The sequence below is a fragment of the Triticum dicoccoides genome, chromosome 1A (assembly GCF_002162155.2).
Source record: "Triticum dicoccoides isolate Atlit2015 ecotype Zavitan chromosome 1A, WEW_v2.0, whole genome shotgun sequence".
Lineage (NCBI taxonomy): Eukaryota > Viridiplantae > Streptophyta > Magnoliopsida > Poales > Poaceae > Triticum > Triticum dicoccoides.
Window position 1 is genome coordinate 214,309,419 of NC_041380.1, and position 16,583 is coordinate 214,326,001.

Genomic DNA, 16,583 nt, shown 5'->3' on the forward strand with positions numbered 1-16,583 from the left:
CCAGCTTACTGAGGGCAGCCGAGCATGAGCGGTGGTGATGGTCGGCGACGGAGACCGTCGGCCGGAGGAGGTGGCGGCGGCGGCGTCGGCGGCAGCTGGGGCGGTCGGAGGTCTGGATCTTCGGCGGCAAAGGAACAGCGGATACGGCTGGGCGCGGAGGAGCTCCTCGAGGGCCGGCTTGGCTTCGCGCCCTACACCCAAGGCGACCGCCGGCTTGGCTGGCTCCTCACCTTCTCCCCCGTGAGTTCCCTCTCGATCTCGCTGCTCTAGCTTCTATTTCGCGTCGACTGTATTGTGGAATTAGCAGCTGAATTCTGCAGAGGCTGTGAAATGCTTCTCATTTCAAGCGCAATCGGCTTGTGAAATTAACAGATCAGTAGGGTGTTTAGACCACCCAGGTAACGCAGAGCGTGAAATCGCGGAAGGAGTTGTTTGCTTCCATTATCTAAATTTCTGTACCTCAAATCCATAGCGTTGGGTGGTGAGTCTGCTGCTATTGTCGGCAGTGGCGGAGCCAGGAATATTTTTTAGGTGTGGCAGAGTTTGTGAGGGGAAAAAACAATGTAGTAACATATAACTATGTGACGTTCCTGCTTGCTGCCTCTCTTGACGGTGATCGCTGCCATGCCCACCACACTGACTAAAGATCGCGTGGTTGCTCTGTAATCGCTGCCTCTGTTGCATGCCTTAGGGGTTAGCCGACTAGGGGTCGGTCGGTCGGTCGGTAGTAGGGACAAATATCACAACAAGACAGACATTGCCATGAGTTTGGAGGAGTAGCCGTTGCTCCTAGTTGTATATTGTAATACCTCAGACGATTTGAGTCCGATTAGATCTAGTTTCTTCACCGGAGAGACGGAAAGCGGTGAGGCTCTGGGTTTCGCGGAGTTGGCACTGCTCATCACACAGCTAGAGACAAGCTTGAGGGGCGGCTGCAAGGCGATTCCTGATCAACCGTGCTTGAACGAAACAACTCGTGTATCTCCAATCAACTAGTACATTTTTTTAGCATGTCCAATCAACTGGAGTACATGTGAATTGATTTGCAATTGACTGCCAATGGTGTCCTCGTTTAGAACATGGGCTTGTGGGTCATGGGCTTATGTGATGCAAGTCACCTATATTGCTTAATTCTCTCCTTCAGCGGCAGTTAGGCCTCTAACGAGGCAGAAACACGTAGGTAACAATACAACTACCTGACGAAATACATTCGAGGCCATGAGTTGCCTGCCCCCTGCGAGTATTCATCCTCTAAATTGACGAAACTGACCAAAAATCCATTGACTAGCTCAAAGCTTCATACATACAGTATATATATGCAATACTTTTGCCAAATTTTAGGTATGGCGGCTGCCAAACCTCGCCATATAGCTGGATCCGCCCCTGATTGTCGGTATAGTGAAATGTTGTCTCTGACTGCGACTTAAAGTAACAACGAAATTACTTGAAGCTGCAGAATCTCCATGGTTCCACAAGAATGAGCAACTTTTTTCCAACAGCAAAAATTTGTGCATTATACAATGGAATTAACTGATACAATCTCTTAAAAGCACGGATAATGCTGCTGCCATATAGAGTAGGATCTGGGAGAACGCCGAAAATGTCCATCCATCTTGAATAAAATGATTTGCCTAATACATGTCCATCTATATTGTGAACGAATCAAACACATGGTAGAACCAACTCGGAGATGCTTAGTTGAAGGTCAAGAGCCATTGGCTTAACCGATTTGCTAAATCTAATGAATGAGTGGCTTTCTTATGTGATCTCTTACACTGCAATAACACCTGCAGTCATCATGGGAGGATGAGGATACAGGGAAAATCTACAGCTGTGTTGACCTGTACTTTGTGTCCCAGGTAAACAAAATGCAACTAAAGTAACACTGTTTGACCATGTTGCAGAAAAAAAATAACACTGTTTGACTTGCCATGTCTAATTGTTTATGCTTTCTTGCAGGATGGTTCTACATTTAAAGTGAAGTACAAATTCCCGCCTTATTTTTATGCTGCAACTAAGGTGAGCTTAAGGTTTTCTGAGGGATCTGTTCTCTTATCCCATCAAAGTATTTATATAGATGCAACACTCACAACTTTTCTGTGAACTTTCCTGGTGAGTCTGTTTCTTGACTGATTTTCTATTTTTGTGAATTGAAATGTTCAGGAGAAGACGGAGTTGGAAGTTGAGGCGTATCTCAGGCGACGTTATGAAGGGGAAATCGCTGATATAGAAATAATTGAAAAAGAGGATCTGGATCTTGTACGTGCCTTAATGTGCATGCTTAATTCAGCATATCATTTTGTATGCATCAGAAAATGCAATCGTTGTGATGAGTTTGATTCTATCTTCAGATTCCATTTTTTTGAGGGCTGATGTTCAGATTTCATACGGTCCTTTTTTCCTACCTTTGTTGCTTGTTACAGTAGAGTGACGTTCACACGCTAAGTGCTATGTAGTTTTACTTAAATTGAACCAAAGGACAAGCTAGTTGCAATATGTTAAGTTTACCTGTTATTGTTTTGTACTTCTGCTGACTGTCCCTACTATGACTCCACAATGGTGCCAATGCTCTCATGCATGTGTAATTTTTTGTCATCTATATTTTGCTGGGCCGAATGTAGCAGATAATTTTAACACGCCGTCTTTCTGTGTCTCCCTGTTGCAGAAAAACCACCTTTCTGGTTTGAAGAGAAAATATTTGAAGATTCAGTTCGATACCGTGCAGCAATTAATGCGTGTAAGGAGTGATCTAATGCATGTTGTTGAAAAGAATGAAGAAGAAAGAGATGCCGTGGATGCATTTGAATCAATTTATGGTGTAAAAAGGTACCCTGCATTAAATGGCTCCAATTTTGCTGTTCCCCAGTTATGTTTTGTTTCTATGGGGTTAATTTTACTGTGTATCCTTTCCATGTTTTTATGTATTATGCATATTTTGCATTTATTGGTAACCTATTGTTTGTTGATCTAACAGGGTAGAAAGGCCACAAGATTACATAAACTGCATCATCGATTTGCGTGAATACGATGTTCCCTATCATGTTCGTTTCGCTATAGATAATGGTGAGGCTAAAGTTTGCAAGTCTTGTTTTTTAAGCATGTGCTAATATAACACCGATGAACTGACACTATTTATTCCGCATTGAACCTCTTCGCAGATGTGAGATCTGGACAGTGGTATAATGTTGGTGTATTTGGTTCTGATGTTTTGCTTCAGAGAAGGGAAGATCTGCTTCAGCGTGCAGAAGTTCATGTATGTGCATTTGATATTGAGACCACAAAGCTTCCCTTGAAGTTTCCAGATGCTGAATACGACAGTGTAATGATGATCTCCTACATGATAGATGGGCAAGGGTACTTGATAATCAACCGAGAGGTACGGATTGTTTTGTTTGTGCTATAGTTATTCATGACTTGTCCAGTTTATTGTGTTCAATTTATTGCCTAGTCTTGGACAGCATCAGTTACCTGGCATGTCTGTATGCCGTTTACTTTCTGTTTGTTTGAAGCAACATGCAATTCTCCAGTTCTCCTTCCTCTGGGAAAAAAGTCTTTACAAAAATGTTATTTCCATGTTAAAAAAGATGGCAATTGCCAAGGGGAATCCAAGAGCTGTCACGTGCATTAACCACCAGATGCATACTTCAGAATCAACTACATACATATAACAGTTAGATCATTAACTTAGCTGAACCTACTGTTCTCGATTGTGCTTGCAAGAACCATATGGTTTTTCTCCCTTAAAATAGGTTTTGCATAACACATTATTTTATTTGTAGTGTGTAGGGGAAGACATTGAAGATTTGGAATACACACCTAAACCAGAATTCGAGGGGCATTTTAGAGTTAAGAATGTCGCAGACGAGGTATGAACTTTTGCATATTATGTCCAGTGGCATATGCATTTTTCAGCATCGTAACTAATTTGCTCATTTTTTCTTCTTATTTTATATTTGTAGGTGGGTCTACTTAAAGCTTGGTTTTCTCACATGCAAGAGGTTAAACCTGGTATTTATGTTACGTACAACGGTGACTTTTTTGACTGGCCGTTTTTGGAGAAGAGAGCTGCCCACCATGGGATAAAAATGAATGAGGTATGCTGGTAATTTCTCCTTAATTTAGCAGACAATAGTTGCTCTTGGTATGACTCATGTAGCATATGATATGATAAACTATGTAGTAGAATGCTCACAATCTTGGCCAAACAGTTGCATGCAAATAAAGTTATCTGTAAAAAGTCATCTGCACTTCTGCAGCTAAATGGGAAAGTTCACAAGACTGGGATAGTGTCAGTAGCATGGTAGTGTCTTCCGTAACATTTCAAGGAATATCATGTACTCGTAGTGATCTAAACGACCTTATATTAGTTTACAGAGGGAAATTATGTACTCCCTCTGTAGTACATATGTTTTATAATTTGTCCTTTGTCTAGATTTTGAGGAAAATTGTTGGAATGGAAAACTGTGTTTTTCATTTTTGTGTTTCCTATTTTGTTCTTACAGGAGATTGGTTTCCAATGCGACAGTAATCAAGGTGAATGCCGAGCTAAATTTTCCTGTCATCTTGACTGTTTTGCCTGGGTGAAGCGAGACAGTTACCTTCCACAGGGAAGCCAAGGTCTAAAGGTGATAATTTACATAGTGAAAGAAAAATACTCTAAATTCGAGAGTTCTATGCTTTTGGTACTAAATGATTTGTCAAACTTGAGTTTTGACAATGCTATGAAAATTTGAAGTTTGGGTATTGAACTAGCATTAAAAGGTTAGCGTTAGTCATTTAACCTTTTTTATTGCCTGATTTTTTCTTGCATTATTTTATTTTATTTTGGAGAAAATGCAAAACCCTTACATCTCGTTGCATTGATAAGAAGAGATGTATGGAAGGCTGACTACATGCTGCAGAACAGAAGCTGAACTAATATGTCTGGTAGAATCGTCTGGAGTCCGTTATCTCTGGCTGGTGCTCTCACCCGTGCCCCATACTGGATGATATCCACGTACCTAGCAAAATCCGAACTGTTGCCGTTGTAGACGGCTTTATTTGCCTGTTATCTTTCTTGTTCTAAATATGTTGCTTTTGCATTTATATAGTGACTTTCCTTCCATTTTGACACTTACAGGCTGTTACAAAAGCCAAGCTTGGTTATGATCCTCTGGAGGTCAATCCAGAAGATATGGTTCGCTTTGCAATGGAGCAGCCACAGGTATCTCTAGTCTACCTGTCTTGGTGATGGGGTAACTTTTGTCATTGAGAAGTAGCTGAAGTGCAAATGGTTACATGAAAACTAACCGTGAATACTGCTGTTTGTCTATATTGTTTTTTAAAATGTACTTGTCATTACTTGACCTGAAATGACACTGCTACTCATTTTACCTTGCATTGTCTCATTTTCAGACAATGGCTTCTTATTCTGTATCAGATGCTGTTGCCACATACTACTTATACATGACTTATGTCCATCCATTTATCTTCTCCCTTGCGACCATAATACCTATGTCACCTGATGAGGTGTTGCGGAAAGGAAGTGGGACTCTATGTGAAATGCTGCTAATGGTCCAGGTGTGTTGAATAAACTTTGTTGCCATGTTTTCTGTACTGTTGTTATTATTTGAGTCAAAAGATAGCCCTTTTTGGTCTGTGGACAACTATATGACACATAAAACTTGCCTGTTGTTTAACAAGATGTAAATTAATTACCATGTTTTCAACATCTTTTCGAATGAGTCTTTCCCCCCTTTGTTGGCCTGGAAACTTTTGTTTTTGCCACTCTAGATTTTGCCAATTTTCCTTATGCCACTCTAGATTTTGACATTTCACTTTTGCCACTCTTAGTTTTTGACAATTATCACAATTGCCATTCCGGTGGCAAAAGCAAAATTTTTAGAGTGGCAATTGTGATACATTTCAAAAGCTAAGAGTGGCAAAAATGAAATAAAATTATTTTGCTTTTGCCACGGAATGGCAATTGTGATAATTGTCAAAAGCTAAGAGTGGCAAAACTGAAATATGAAAATCTAGAATGGCATAAGGAAAATTGGCAAAATCTAGAGTGGCAAAAACAAAATTTTCCCGTGAACCCACTCCAAGCACTTGGGACTCCCAAGTCGCGACAATATAGGAGTAGCACTTCCTCAACTGTTTCTGATTTGTGATGCTTGCTGAAATCAGTTTCTTCTTATGTATAGGCATTCCAGGCTAATATCATTTGTCCTAACAAGCACCAAGCTGATCTGGAGAAGTTTTACAATAACCGTCTAGTAGAAAGCGAAACATACATCGGTGGTCATGTTGAGTGTCTTGAAACTGGTGTATTTAGATCTGATCTTCCTACAAAATTTCAGCTGGAACCCTCAGCATTTGAGGTAAGTTGAGTTATAGTATTCTGGAAATGTTATTTAATTTAGTGAAAATGTTCCTGAGCTTTTTTGTACCTGGTTGGATTATTAATTTGTTGGACATTGATGTGGTTTCATACAAGAATTTATATGCATACGTTCAGTGTATCAACTCAATGCATATTTGTTCTTTCAGCAACTAATTGAAAACCTTGACCGTGATCTGCAATATGCCATTGCTGTAGAAGGAAAATTGGATATTGATTCTGTCACAAATTATGATGAAGTCAAGGATGCCATAAAGCAAAAGGTATTGTGTCCTGTCCTGCTGTGGTCTGTAATCTTCACTCTCTGCTCAGCCTCTTTAAGACCAATGTGACAAACTGAAGCTTAGTACCAATTCCCATAGTTGGTTACATTGAAACATGAAAATTTTGACTGTTGAAGCAAATTTATTCCACCATTTTAGCTCATTCTTTATTTGATTAGCAAGATACTTATTTACAGTTTGAGGTTTGATTTTGCAAATGTTGGTTGGCTTGGGCCTCATTGGTTTAGTAAATAAGTTTCCAACCCAGAAACGGAGCTAGCCAAATATCTACATAACTGGCATCAATAAAATGTTATAACTTGTCAGCTCCATGCTTGATTGACCTTTGTTATTATGTCAAATTCACAGCTTGTTTCATTGCGAGACCACCCAACTCGTGAAGAATGCCCTCTTATATATCATCTGGATGTTGCTGCAATGTATCCAAATATCATTTTGACAAATAGGCTCCAGGTAATTTTGTATACTTTAATGAAGTATTTGAATGTTGTATTGCTGGTATTGATAATTCCATGACTGATAAGGTTTTAACGGTATAATATGTTAAGAGATAGCTGAACTTTCTTTTCTGGCGTTCTGGTGATATGGTGATTTGTGAAGATTATCCGTCTGTGATGTAGAATCTCTTTGGGTACCGTTTGCTTAAGCATCATTCTGAGAGTTATAGAAAATATGAAGGTTGGATGGGAAATCTGGACTGTTGCAATTACAAAATTTTGTTAGGCATGTTTACCACTAGATGTTTTCACCCCAAATCTTTTTCTCAAATATGCATCAAGTGTGTCTTTGTTTCTTCAAAGAAGAATGCCGAGAAGACGTGAAGTACAAACCCAACCAACTTAAACAAGAAAGCAAAAAAAAAGGCAAAGAGCAAAAAAGTGACTAAACCAACTAAGCTGAACTATGGCAAAACTGAGCAAGCAGCAGCGCTGCTGTCACTGCCACCAGAACTTGGTCAGAGTGAGTGACTACGTTTCACCTCGGTTCACGTGTCTTTAGGGGTAGGTAAGCAGTTCACTCATACTCTAATACTGCCACTCACATCAAGTCTCACAGGTCCATTGCGTCAAATCAGCACAAGGGGTGCTGGATAGCTTATGATTCTTGCTGCCGTACCATAGAGTTCCATGAACAAACCAGTTGAACTAAAAGTTTAGCTGTTATGGTCATAATGGAATGGCAGGTGATGTAAGATATTAGATATATCTTTCAGCAGACACCTTAGGCGGAGGTATGAAGGACAGGCCTGGTGCAGTGGTGAAGTACGCCCCACTTGTGCCAAGGGGTCCTGGATTTGACGCAGCCTCTCTGCATTGCACTGTGCATGGGCAAGGCTTGCCTCGTATAATCCTTCTCCAGACCCCACCTGGTGTGGGAGCTTCTAGCACTGGGTCTGTCCGTTATTACCTAGGCGGAGGTTTATATTATGTCTGCCGATGACAGTGCTACACACCCATGAGATATGCCAATCACCCTATACCATGAAAGATATCACCAGAAATATTCAGCTTTGTCACATCGCTTGTAGTGTCATACTAGATATTCACATGATTATAACCCAGCAACCAAATTAAGCTTTTTTCCTCACTTGTTGATGGCAGCCACCATCCATAGTTACAGATGTGGACTGCACAGCATGTGATTTCAATCGCCCTGGAAAGAATTGCCTTAGAACGCTCGAATGGGTCTGGCGAGGAGAAACCTACACGGCAAAAAAGAGGTAAGCTTTACAAACTTGCATGAATATGTTGAGTTTCTGTTCTAATGTTATTCTATTTTCTAGTGACTATCATCATATAAAGAGGCAAATTGAGTCAGAGATGATTCAAACTGGTGGGGTTACATCTTCAAAGCCTTTCCTCGACCTCTCAAAACCAGAGCATTTACTAAAGCTGAAGGATCGTTTGAAGAAGTACTGCCAGAAGGTAGTATATTTGAATTCATGGATTAACCCTTTTGGTGGGCCTTCGCTGACTATACTTATGGCACAATGCAGGGGTACAAAAGAGTAGTTGACAAACCAATTACAGAAGTTAGAGAAGCTGGAATATGCATGCGTGAAAATTCTTTCTACGTAGATACAGTGCGAAGGTCTGTCAGATGTTCATTATAACCCTAAAGTTGGTGTTATACTAGCTTCCAAAAAAAGTTGATGGTATACTATATAGTAACTTGGTCTTGGATTAATCTCACATGATAATTTCTGATGAAGAAAACTGCACTTTCTTGTTGATTTCATACTATTGTCTGCTAGTGTTTTTCTGGAGTTGCTCTAAAATCTCCCCTTCCTTTGGTGCTGCAGCTTTCGTGATAGAAGGTATGAATACAAAGGCCTGAATAAAACATGGAAAGGAAAACTATCAGAAGCAAAAGCCAGTGGAAATTCTATCAAAATTCAGGAAGCACAGGTTCAGTGATGCCTATTTAGGTGCCTATTATGTTTTCGGTCATTTTGAGCTTCTTCTTAGTGCATGTCTACTTAACTTTTGCAGGACATGGTTGTGCTATATGATTCTTTGCAACTTGCTCACAAGTGCATATTAAATTCTTTTTATGGATATGTTATGCGCAAGTAAGTGTAACTTATACAGACAGTATTTCCTTTGTCTTCATGTATTGTACTCCATGGAAATGTAATACTAGTTTATTCTCTACAAAGGAAGGTAATTAATAGCGAATGTACTTTCTGATTTAGGGGTGCAAGATGGTACTCTATGGAAATGGCTGGTGTTGTAACATATACTGGTGCAAAAATCATCCAAAATGCTCGATTGCTTGTAGACAAAATTGGAAGACCACTGGAACTCGACACAGATGGCATTTGGTGTGTTTTGCCTGGTTCTTTCCCAGAGAATTTTACTTTCAAGACAAAGTGAGGACACTAATTATCTATTTGTTGTATTTCAATGGAAGTATTTGTCTCTGCTGAGTATCATGCTTGCCTGATTATCACTAGTCTGTTCTCTTTTCCTGTTTTCCATATGAAAAGCTGCTGTTGTGATTCGAACAATGAGTTAGGCACAAGTTAGTGGCAAGATACCATATGTAGAATTGTCATTAGTGCATTTTTTTGCACATTCTCCAAGGCACTAGTTCAACTACTTATTCTGATCATAATACTGTAGTAAAATTTATAAAAATGTGATACTATGATTTTGCTTGAGAGTCCATTCTTGTGGTAGAATCTTCCCACTTGTGGCACTGGTAGAGTCTCTCCACTTGGCCTGTAGGTCCTGGGTTTGAACCAGCCTCCTTGCAGAACTATTATGCAGGGGTAAGGCTGTCTAGAAATTCCCTTCCCCACCTTGTGTGGGGGCTTTCAGCACTGGGTACCCCCTTTTTTATGATTTCGCTTGAGTCCATTCTTGTTATTTTATGCGCCTTAGTATGCGAGTGACCAAATTGAAGAATGTTCAGTTCTTAAGTTCATGTGAATCATATTCATAACTACCTTTATTTTGGATTTAAGGTAGTATAAAACGAGTAACTGTGTATCCAGGAAAATAATTCGTTTACCCAGTTTATTATGAACTGACGCTCCCATGTTTCATCTTTACACTCAATTTAGTATGCTAACACTAGTTGATGATATTGCAGAGCTGAGAAGAAGCTCACAATATCTTATCCATGTGTGATGCTTAATGTTGATGTTGCAAGAACCAACACCAATGATCAATATCAAGTAAGAGTTGTTCTCCTGCAAGTTATGTTTTAAATTGTCAGGTTCATCCAGTGTTGATATTCTTCTTTCTAACAACTGGAATCATATTTGCTCTATTCCTGTGTTGTCCTGTTAGACATTGAAAGATCCTGTAAGCAAGCTATACACAACAAATAGTGAATGCTCCATCGAGTTTGAGGTAGATGGACCATACAAGGTGAAGTGATTTATTAGGACCACTTTCCTTCTACTCATGCAATATTTCCATTCCCGGATCCAAGTTAGTTTGTCTAATCCCAAAACTGATCGTAACTTTTATTTGCATGTCACAATGCATGCTAAAATTACAGGCCATGATTCTACCTGCCTCTAAAGAGGAAGGGATTCTGATAAAGAAGAGGTATGCTGTCTTCAACGAAGATGGCACCCTGGCAGAACTTAAAGGCTTCGAGATTAAGCGTCGAGGTGAGCTGAAGCTCATCAAAGTTTTTCAGGTACATGCTCCAATTCTGCATCAGTTACTAATTGTTGCGTCCTAAACAGGAATACAGGGACTACTACATCAGTTAGTATATGGCTGATATATTTTCTTTGATTTATGTTTTTATTTGTAGGCGGAGGTATTCGATAAATTTCTCCATGGCTCTACTTTAGAGGAGTGCTATGCAGCTGTTGCCTCTGTTGCTAACCGCTGGTTAGATCTACTGGACGTAAGTGGTTTGCAAAATTCACAAGCTTATTCTTTTTGTCTAACCTACTCACTTGCATTGTTAAACCCATGCAGTATTATCTAACAATATTTGTCTATTGCAGAATCAAGGAATTGATATTTCTGACAGTGAGTTGCTTGGGTTCATATCGGAGTCAAGCACAATGAGTAAGTCCCTTGTTGACTATGGAGAACAGAAGTCATGTGCTGTAACTACAGCAAAAAGACTTGCAGAATTCCTTGGAGATTCAATGGTTAAAGACAAAGGACTGCACTGCCAATATATAGTTGCCCGAGAGCCACAAGTAAGTACTGTCGTGTTAAGTTTTTTACCCTATAACTTATTAATCTTTATATTTGCCAATAAATTATGTGACCCTTTCAGCATCTGGACAAAAGTCCCCTCATTCATTTGATGACAATAGTTTGCTCCTATAATTTTAAGTGAATTGAACTGTTGTATTTATTTTGTTATGGTTATTTTGTCTTTCCCAAATCATGTAGGGCACCCCAGTGAGCGAGCGTGCTGTTCCGGTGGCTATTTTTGAGACAGATGCTGGTAATACTTTTCATGCAAATCGCTGCTTTTGTATCCCCAACCTGTTCAACTTACTTACACTATCCTCTTATTTGACAGAGGTCGCAAAGTTCTATTTAAGAAAATGGTGCAAAGTCTCCGCGGAAGCAAACATCCGATTTATTCTTGATTGGTCTTACTACAAGCAGCGCCTAAGCTCGGCTATTCAGAAGATCATAACTATTCCTGCAGCGATGCAAAAGGTAATATATAACTCTTTCTTGTTCTGTTAATTAGTATGCACCATTTTCTGAGATATTCAACTCTACAGATTTCAAATCCTGTTCCCCGAGTTCTTCATCCTGATTGGTTGCATAAAAAGGTCAGAGAGAAGGATGACCGATTTCGTCAACGCAAACTACGTGATATGTTCAGTCCCTTGAATAAAGACATGGGGATGCATAACTTGAATGGAACTGGAGACATAGAAGATTTGTTAACATCAGACAAAGGTTTGAGAAAAGCTACTGCATCCCATGGTTTTAACATCGGCAAAGAAAATCATCCAAATGGGTCACCATCAGCAAAAGCTAGTTTGGGTCATTGCAAAAACCAGCAAAAATCTGTAATCAGGTCAAATGAACCACTCCGAGATGACTCTGCTGATGAAATAGTTGATAGAAGTACTGATTATCAAGGATGGCTTGAGGCCAGGAAGAGAAAATGGAAATATGTCCGTGAACAGAAGAAACGTCGAAGGTAATGGCACACAATATACACACAGTTAAATATTTTTTGCCTGGTAGATCCGAGCCCTTCTGTTTCATGTTAATAAATATTGCTACGGTGATCAACAAGAAAGAAGAGGCAAGGTAGAAGTAAAACTTAGTCAACTAGAGCAATATGAAGGGCTGTATTGTCAATTTGTCGTCATCATATAGTGTAAAGCTAAGGTCTACCTAGCAGATTTCTGCTGCCCTATTAACTAAAATAAGACAAGTTTCAAAATCAGAACTCATGGGATTGGATGCACAAAACCAATGTGACACATCCCCTTTCATAGTTGAGGAGAGATGGGCCTGGTCCCTTTGGGTGGCAGAGACTTTCCTGGCTGGGTTTTGTCTCTGACTCTTCCTCGTCCTCCTAGATGTCTTGTAATTGTTCTCTCCCACATTCAAATTCTACTTTCCACTCCAGGCAGATTCATTTCAAAAAGCATGATGCTTGGTTCATATACTAAGGCTGCTAAAGTTTCCAGCATTTTTTTTTTGCCAAACTTGCCTATGGTTAGGTTACTGAAATCTGAGCCACACTTTGGCTGGCCTAAGGAAATCTTGCCATACTTTTCTAAGTCTTGGACGCGTCGAACACATGGTAGAAAAGGGATCTTGCCAAAAGTGCAGCTAGGAACCAGATGGGTGCTGAACTCAGTCAAACCTCCAAAACTGGCATGTTTACGTCCTGTCTGAGGACGGCAGGTCCGCTGCAGTGCCAGTCCCAACAGCGGCGCCCGTGGATGCCAGATTACACTGGTCCGAGTTCCGCACTTCGATTTCTTTTGAGATCTATCTTGAGTTCCATGCTTATCTGCAAACCAATTTCCAAAGATACATCCTTTGATGGGTTAAGGTTGCCCATCACCAATAATAACCCACATTTAACACTCATGTACCAATTTATGCAAGAGAATAAACCTTGGCTGCTGGGAAAATGCATAAAATCGGTGCCAATTGCCAACATCTACCCATCTAGTTTTGCCTTGAGACTACAACTGTTGCCGACTGAATTCAGTGTACACAGTGTGGCGCTCCTATGTGGGCGGTGTACTTTAGTTTATTGATGAATTAATTTAGCAATAGTGTCTCCCTGTTCCTCATCTTCAGCTTGTAAGCCCATATGCTGAGTCAAGCGATACTGGCCTAAGCAGTCCCGCTGGCCATTTTTTTAGCCATTGCCTGCCTATGAGATCAAGACATCATATAAAGTAGTTGAACTCTTAGTGTGGTGCTATGATAGCTGCACCAGGTTCCAGTGTTCCGGATGTCATTGAAAACCAATTTTTTAATATGTTTTTTAAGCAGTGGACCATCCATGTTTTGTATGGGTTAAATAGACAACTTATGTTATTTGAACTCATCTACTGTTATGCTGGAGCCACTAATACAATTGAGACTAAGCTGAGTGAACTAAGTACTGATGGACAATCAATACTCATATTTACTTCTGCTTCTATCAGGTTGGGTGCTGCAGCCTCTTCTGAGGGTCCCAGTAATAATTTGTTTTCTGCAAGAAATGACAGTCAGTTACATGGCAATGGTAGGAATCGGTCTACATTTTTCCAGAAACAAGAATTGTCCCTCTTTAGATCACATTGGCAGGCATGTAAATTTTCAAAATTTAATTTTTTCTGTAGCATTTGTAGTTATATTTATTGACGAGTTCATATATATGTTCCGCATCAGATAATCCAGCTTGCTCCAAGTACATTGCCTGGCCGTTTTTTTGCATGGGTTGTTGCTGAGGGGATCATGTTCAAGATTCCCATCAATGTGCCTAGAGTTTTCTACCTAAACTCAAAAGCTCCTATCACAGATGAGTTTCCAGGAAGGCGTGTAAAGAAGATTCTTCCTCATGGAAAACCATCTTTCAATCTCATCGAGGTGAAAATCTTAAACAGTAGCTGGAAAGTAACTAGGGATGTGATTTAGATTACGTACTAATGGCTGTAGCATCCAGGTTGTAACTAGTGAAGAACAGTTCAGGGCTGAAGGAAGAAAACTTGCTGCTCATCTTGCAGAGCCAGATGTTGAAGTGAGTATTTGGCAACTTGTGCATATGGTCTTGTATTGTTTTTATTTTATCTCCTTATCTGACATTGGACTTGCATGTAGGGCATATATGAGACGAAAATTCCACTGGAGCTAAATGCTATTCTCCAAATTGGTTGTGTCTGCAAAGTGGACAAATCTGCGGAGAAACGAAATATCCAAGATGGATGGGATCTTGCTGAGTTGCAAATGAAAACAACTGCAGAGTTCTCATACCTGGAACAAACAGTTTCATTTTTCTATCTATACCACAGGTAGGCCTGACGATAGCTGTGAGAAGACCTACAATGGCTATCTAAATTGATTTGAAGTGCTTTATTACCAGTTCTATATTTTGCTTGTTGTAAATATCATTGTACATCTAGAGTTAAAAATGTTTTGCATGAGATACTATTATTTCTTTAATGCCTTATTTCTGCATTATCTTTGTATTTTTCACTCATCATATACTTTACCTCGAGGGATCACTTTAACCCATTATTTGTCTCTGTCAAAGTAGAAAAGGCAAGAGAAGTTCAGTCATTCAAGCACTTATGGAGTAAAATGTTATTTTTAATCCTTTCCAGGACCCAAGGATTGATTCTCATGAAAACTAGACTGTTACTAGTAAAACTATCTTTACCCTCCTAAATGTATGGTAGGTTGAACATTAGGATAGCGGATTTCTTGCTACCGGGCTCCATGGGGCCTGGTTTTTGAAAAAAAACAATCATATTTTGAAGTTTCAAAAAAATTCTGAAAATAAACATACATGAATGTAGGGATGCATACTACATTTCTGTAAAAATTCATGATGAAATACGTTTTGGTGTGAGCTGCACAAAAAAAACCCATGGACTTTTAGAGTGATTACATGATTTTTTGTGTGCAACTTGCACTAAAACGCATTTCATCATGAAATTGTACATAAATGTAGGATACATCCCTATGTTCATGTGTACTCTTTTCAGAATTATTTGAAACTTCAAAAATATGTTTTTTTTTTGTGTTTTTCAAAAATTCAGGCTCCATGGGGCCTGGGATCCAAAATCAATTTCCCTGTGATTTACTAATCAAAACTATATAATCTTGAGTACTGATATGTTGGATAACCGGCAACTTCAATGCTATTCTTGTTGCCGTGCGTAAGCCATTGTGCTCTTGTTACAGTAAAGTGTTGATTTTAATTTGACACTGATCTATGGATTCTCCTATTTCCAGTGTGTCTGAAGGAAGGGCTGTATATGTCATGTACTTCCCTACATCTCTCAGAGTACATGCAGTGGTTATCAATCCTTTCCGTAATAAAGAACTGTCACCTGCGTTTCTTGAAAAGCAATTTCGGGATGCTTGCCAGACTCCTGACCCTTTGCATGAAAATCTCACTTTCCAGGTATGTATGACAGGGAAAAATGATACATAAAACACAAACTTGACCTTGCTGTTTCTTTGCTAAGTTCTGATTGTTGATTCCTTATTTTAGGTGGACTACCACACATCAATGGATGCAGGTAGCAAATATGTGCAACGAATGTTACTTGAGTACAGGTAAGCCATTTTTCTGTTAATCAAGCATCAATCGTATTCCATCAGTCTCTTTCTATGAGTTGTCTATGCTGTTGAATTGCTTCAGTAAGCTGTGGCACTAACAAGTATGAACATGTATGTATTCAGTTTCTGTAGCCTGGTTTTGTTGGTAACTTACTGATTACCTGTACTGGCCAGTCATGTTTAATAAAACTATCTGAATCTAAAATTATTCAGCATAATCTCAATGTAATATTCTTTTTTTTTGTGGCAAAATTGTGATGCATAACAGCATCGTAAATATGTACATGCAGCAATAATGGAGTAGAGTCTTGTATCGATCAAATGTTATTAAATTGAAGAATGTCTATCTCTACAAGTTGGGCCGTTAGCAATATACTAGTCAAAGCTTTCAACAAAAGAAAACTAGCCAAGTAATGATTATTTCAGATATTTTCTTACGATAAACTAAGTGAAATATTTCAGACAACAACATCCTGGACCTGTCATAGGCATCATTGAATGCCCTAAACTCCAAGCTATAAGGGAATCTGTACGTGCACTTGATGATTTCCCGTGTGTAACCATTCCTTGCAATGCACGGGATAACAACTATCAGGTATGTAATGGGGGTCCCAATGGTTATATTTTCTTTGCATTTTTGTTTCTTTGCCTTGTTGTTTTGCTTACACCTAT

The 16,583-nt window shown here is 39.4% G+C and overlaps 1 protein-coding gene across 2 annotated transcripts in view; it reads left to right on the forward strand.

The window, feature by feature from the left end:
• The first annotated feature begins 6 nt into the window (after window positions 1–6).
• The window catches only part of LOC119266939 (DNA polymerase epsilon catalytic subunit A-like), a 36,414-nt gene continuing 19,837 nt past the window's right edge, over window positions 7–16,583 (forward strand). Inside the window, exons 1-36 of one of the 2 annotated variants that reach the window (XM_037548230.1) lie at window positions 7–240; window positions 1,794–1,859; window positions 1,960–2,019; window positions 2,164–2,259; window positions 2,666–2,826; window positions 2,975–3,063; window positions 3,159–3,376; window positions 3,780–3,866; window positions 3,960–4,094; window positions 4,503–4,625; window positions 5,120–5,203; window positions 5,395–5,559; window positions 6,186–6,362; window positions 6,532–6,645; window positions 7,015–7,119; window positions 8,268–8,386; window positions 8,450–8,591; window positions 8,663–8,757; window positions 8,969–9,074; window positions 9,159–9,238; window positions 9,362–9,538; window positions 10,264–10,348; window positions 10,464–10,544; window positions 10,678–10,821; window positions 10,942–11,037; window positions 11,141–11,341; window positions 11,541–11,595; window positions 11,674–11,816; window positions 11,885–12,312; window positions 13,790–13,931; window positions 14,016–14,213; window positions 14,290–14,364; window positions 14,445–14,635; window positions 15,582–15,753; window positions 15,844–15,908; window positions 16,374–16,506. In XM_037548230.1, coding sequence (XP_037404127.1) covers window positions 25–240; window positions 1,794–1,859; window positions 1,960–2,019; window positions 2,164–2,259; window positions 2,666–2,826; window positions 2,975–3,063; window positions 3,159–3,376; window positions 3,780–3,866; window positions 3,960–4,094; window positions 4,503–4,625; window positions 5,120–5,203; window positions 5,395–5,559; window positions 6,186–6,362; window positions 6,532–6,645; window positions 7,015–7,119; window positions 8,268–8,386; window positions 8,450–8,591; window positions 8,663–8,757; window positions 8,969–9,074; window positions 9,159–9,238; window positions 9,362–9,538; window positions 10,264–10,348; window positions 10,464–10,544; window positions 10,678–10,821; window positions 10,942–11,037; window positions 11,141–11,341; window positions 11,541–11,595; window positions 11,674–11,816; window positions 11,885–12,312; window positions 13,790–13,931; window positions 14,016–14,213; window positions 14,290–14,364; window positions 14,445–14,635; window positions 15,582–15,753; window positions 15,844–15,908; window positions 16,374–16,506 — 4,824 coding nt within the window. In that variant the 5' untranslated portion in view covers window positions 7–24. Of the gene's footprint in view, window positions 241–1,793; window positions 1,860–1,959; window positions 2,020–2,163; window positions 2,260–2,665; window positions 2,827–2,974; window positions 3,064–3,158; window positions 3,377–3,779; window positions 3,867–3,959; window positions 4,095–4,502; window positions 4,626–5,119; window positions 5,204–5,394; window positions 5,560–6,185; window positions 6,363–6,531; window positions 6,646–7,014; window positions 7,120–8,267; window positions 8,387–8,449; window positions 8,592–8,662; window positions 8,758–8,968; window positions 9,075–9,158; window positions 9,239–9,361; window positions 9,539–10,263; window positions 10,349–10,463; window positions 10,545–10,677; window positions 10,822–10,941; window positions 11,038–11,140; window positions 11,342–11,540; window positions 11,817–11,884; window positions 12,313–13,789; window positions 13,932–14,015; window positions 14,214–14,289; window positions 14,365–14,444; window positions 14,636–15,581; window positions 15,754–15,843; window positions 15,909–16,373; window positions 16,507–16,583 lie in introns of both variants that reach the window. The other variant, XM_037548226.1, reaches the window with a different exon arrangement.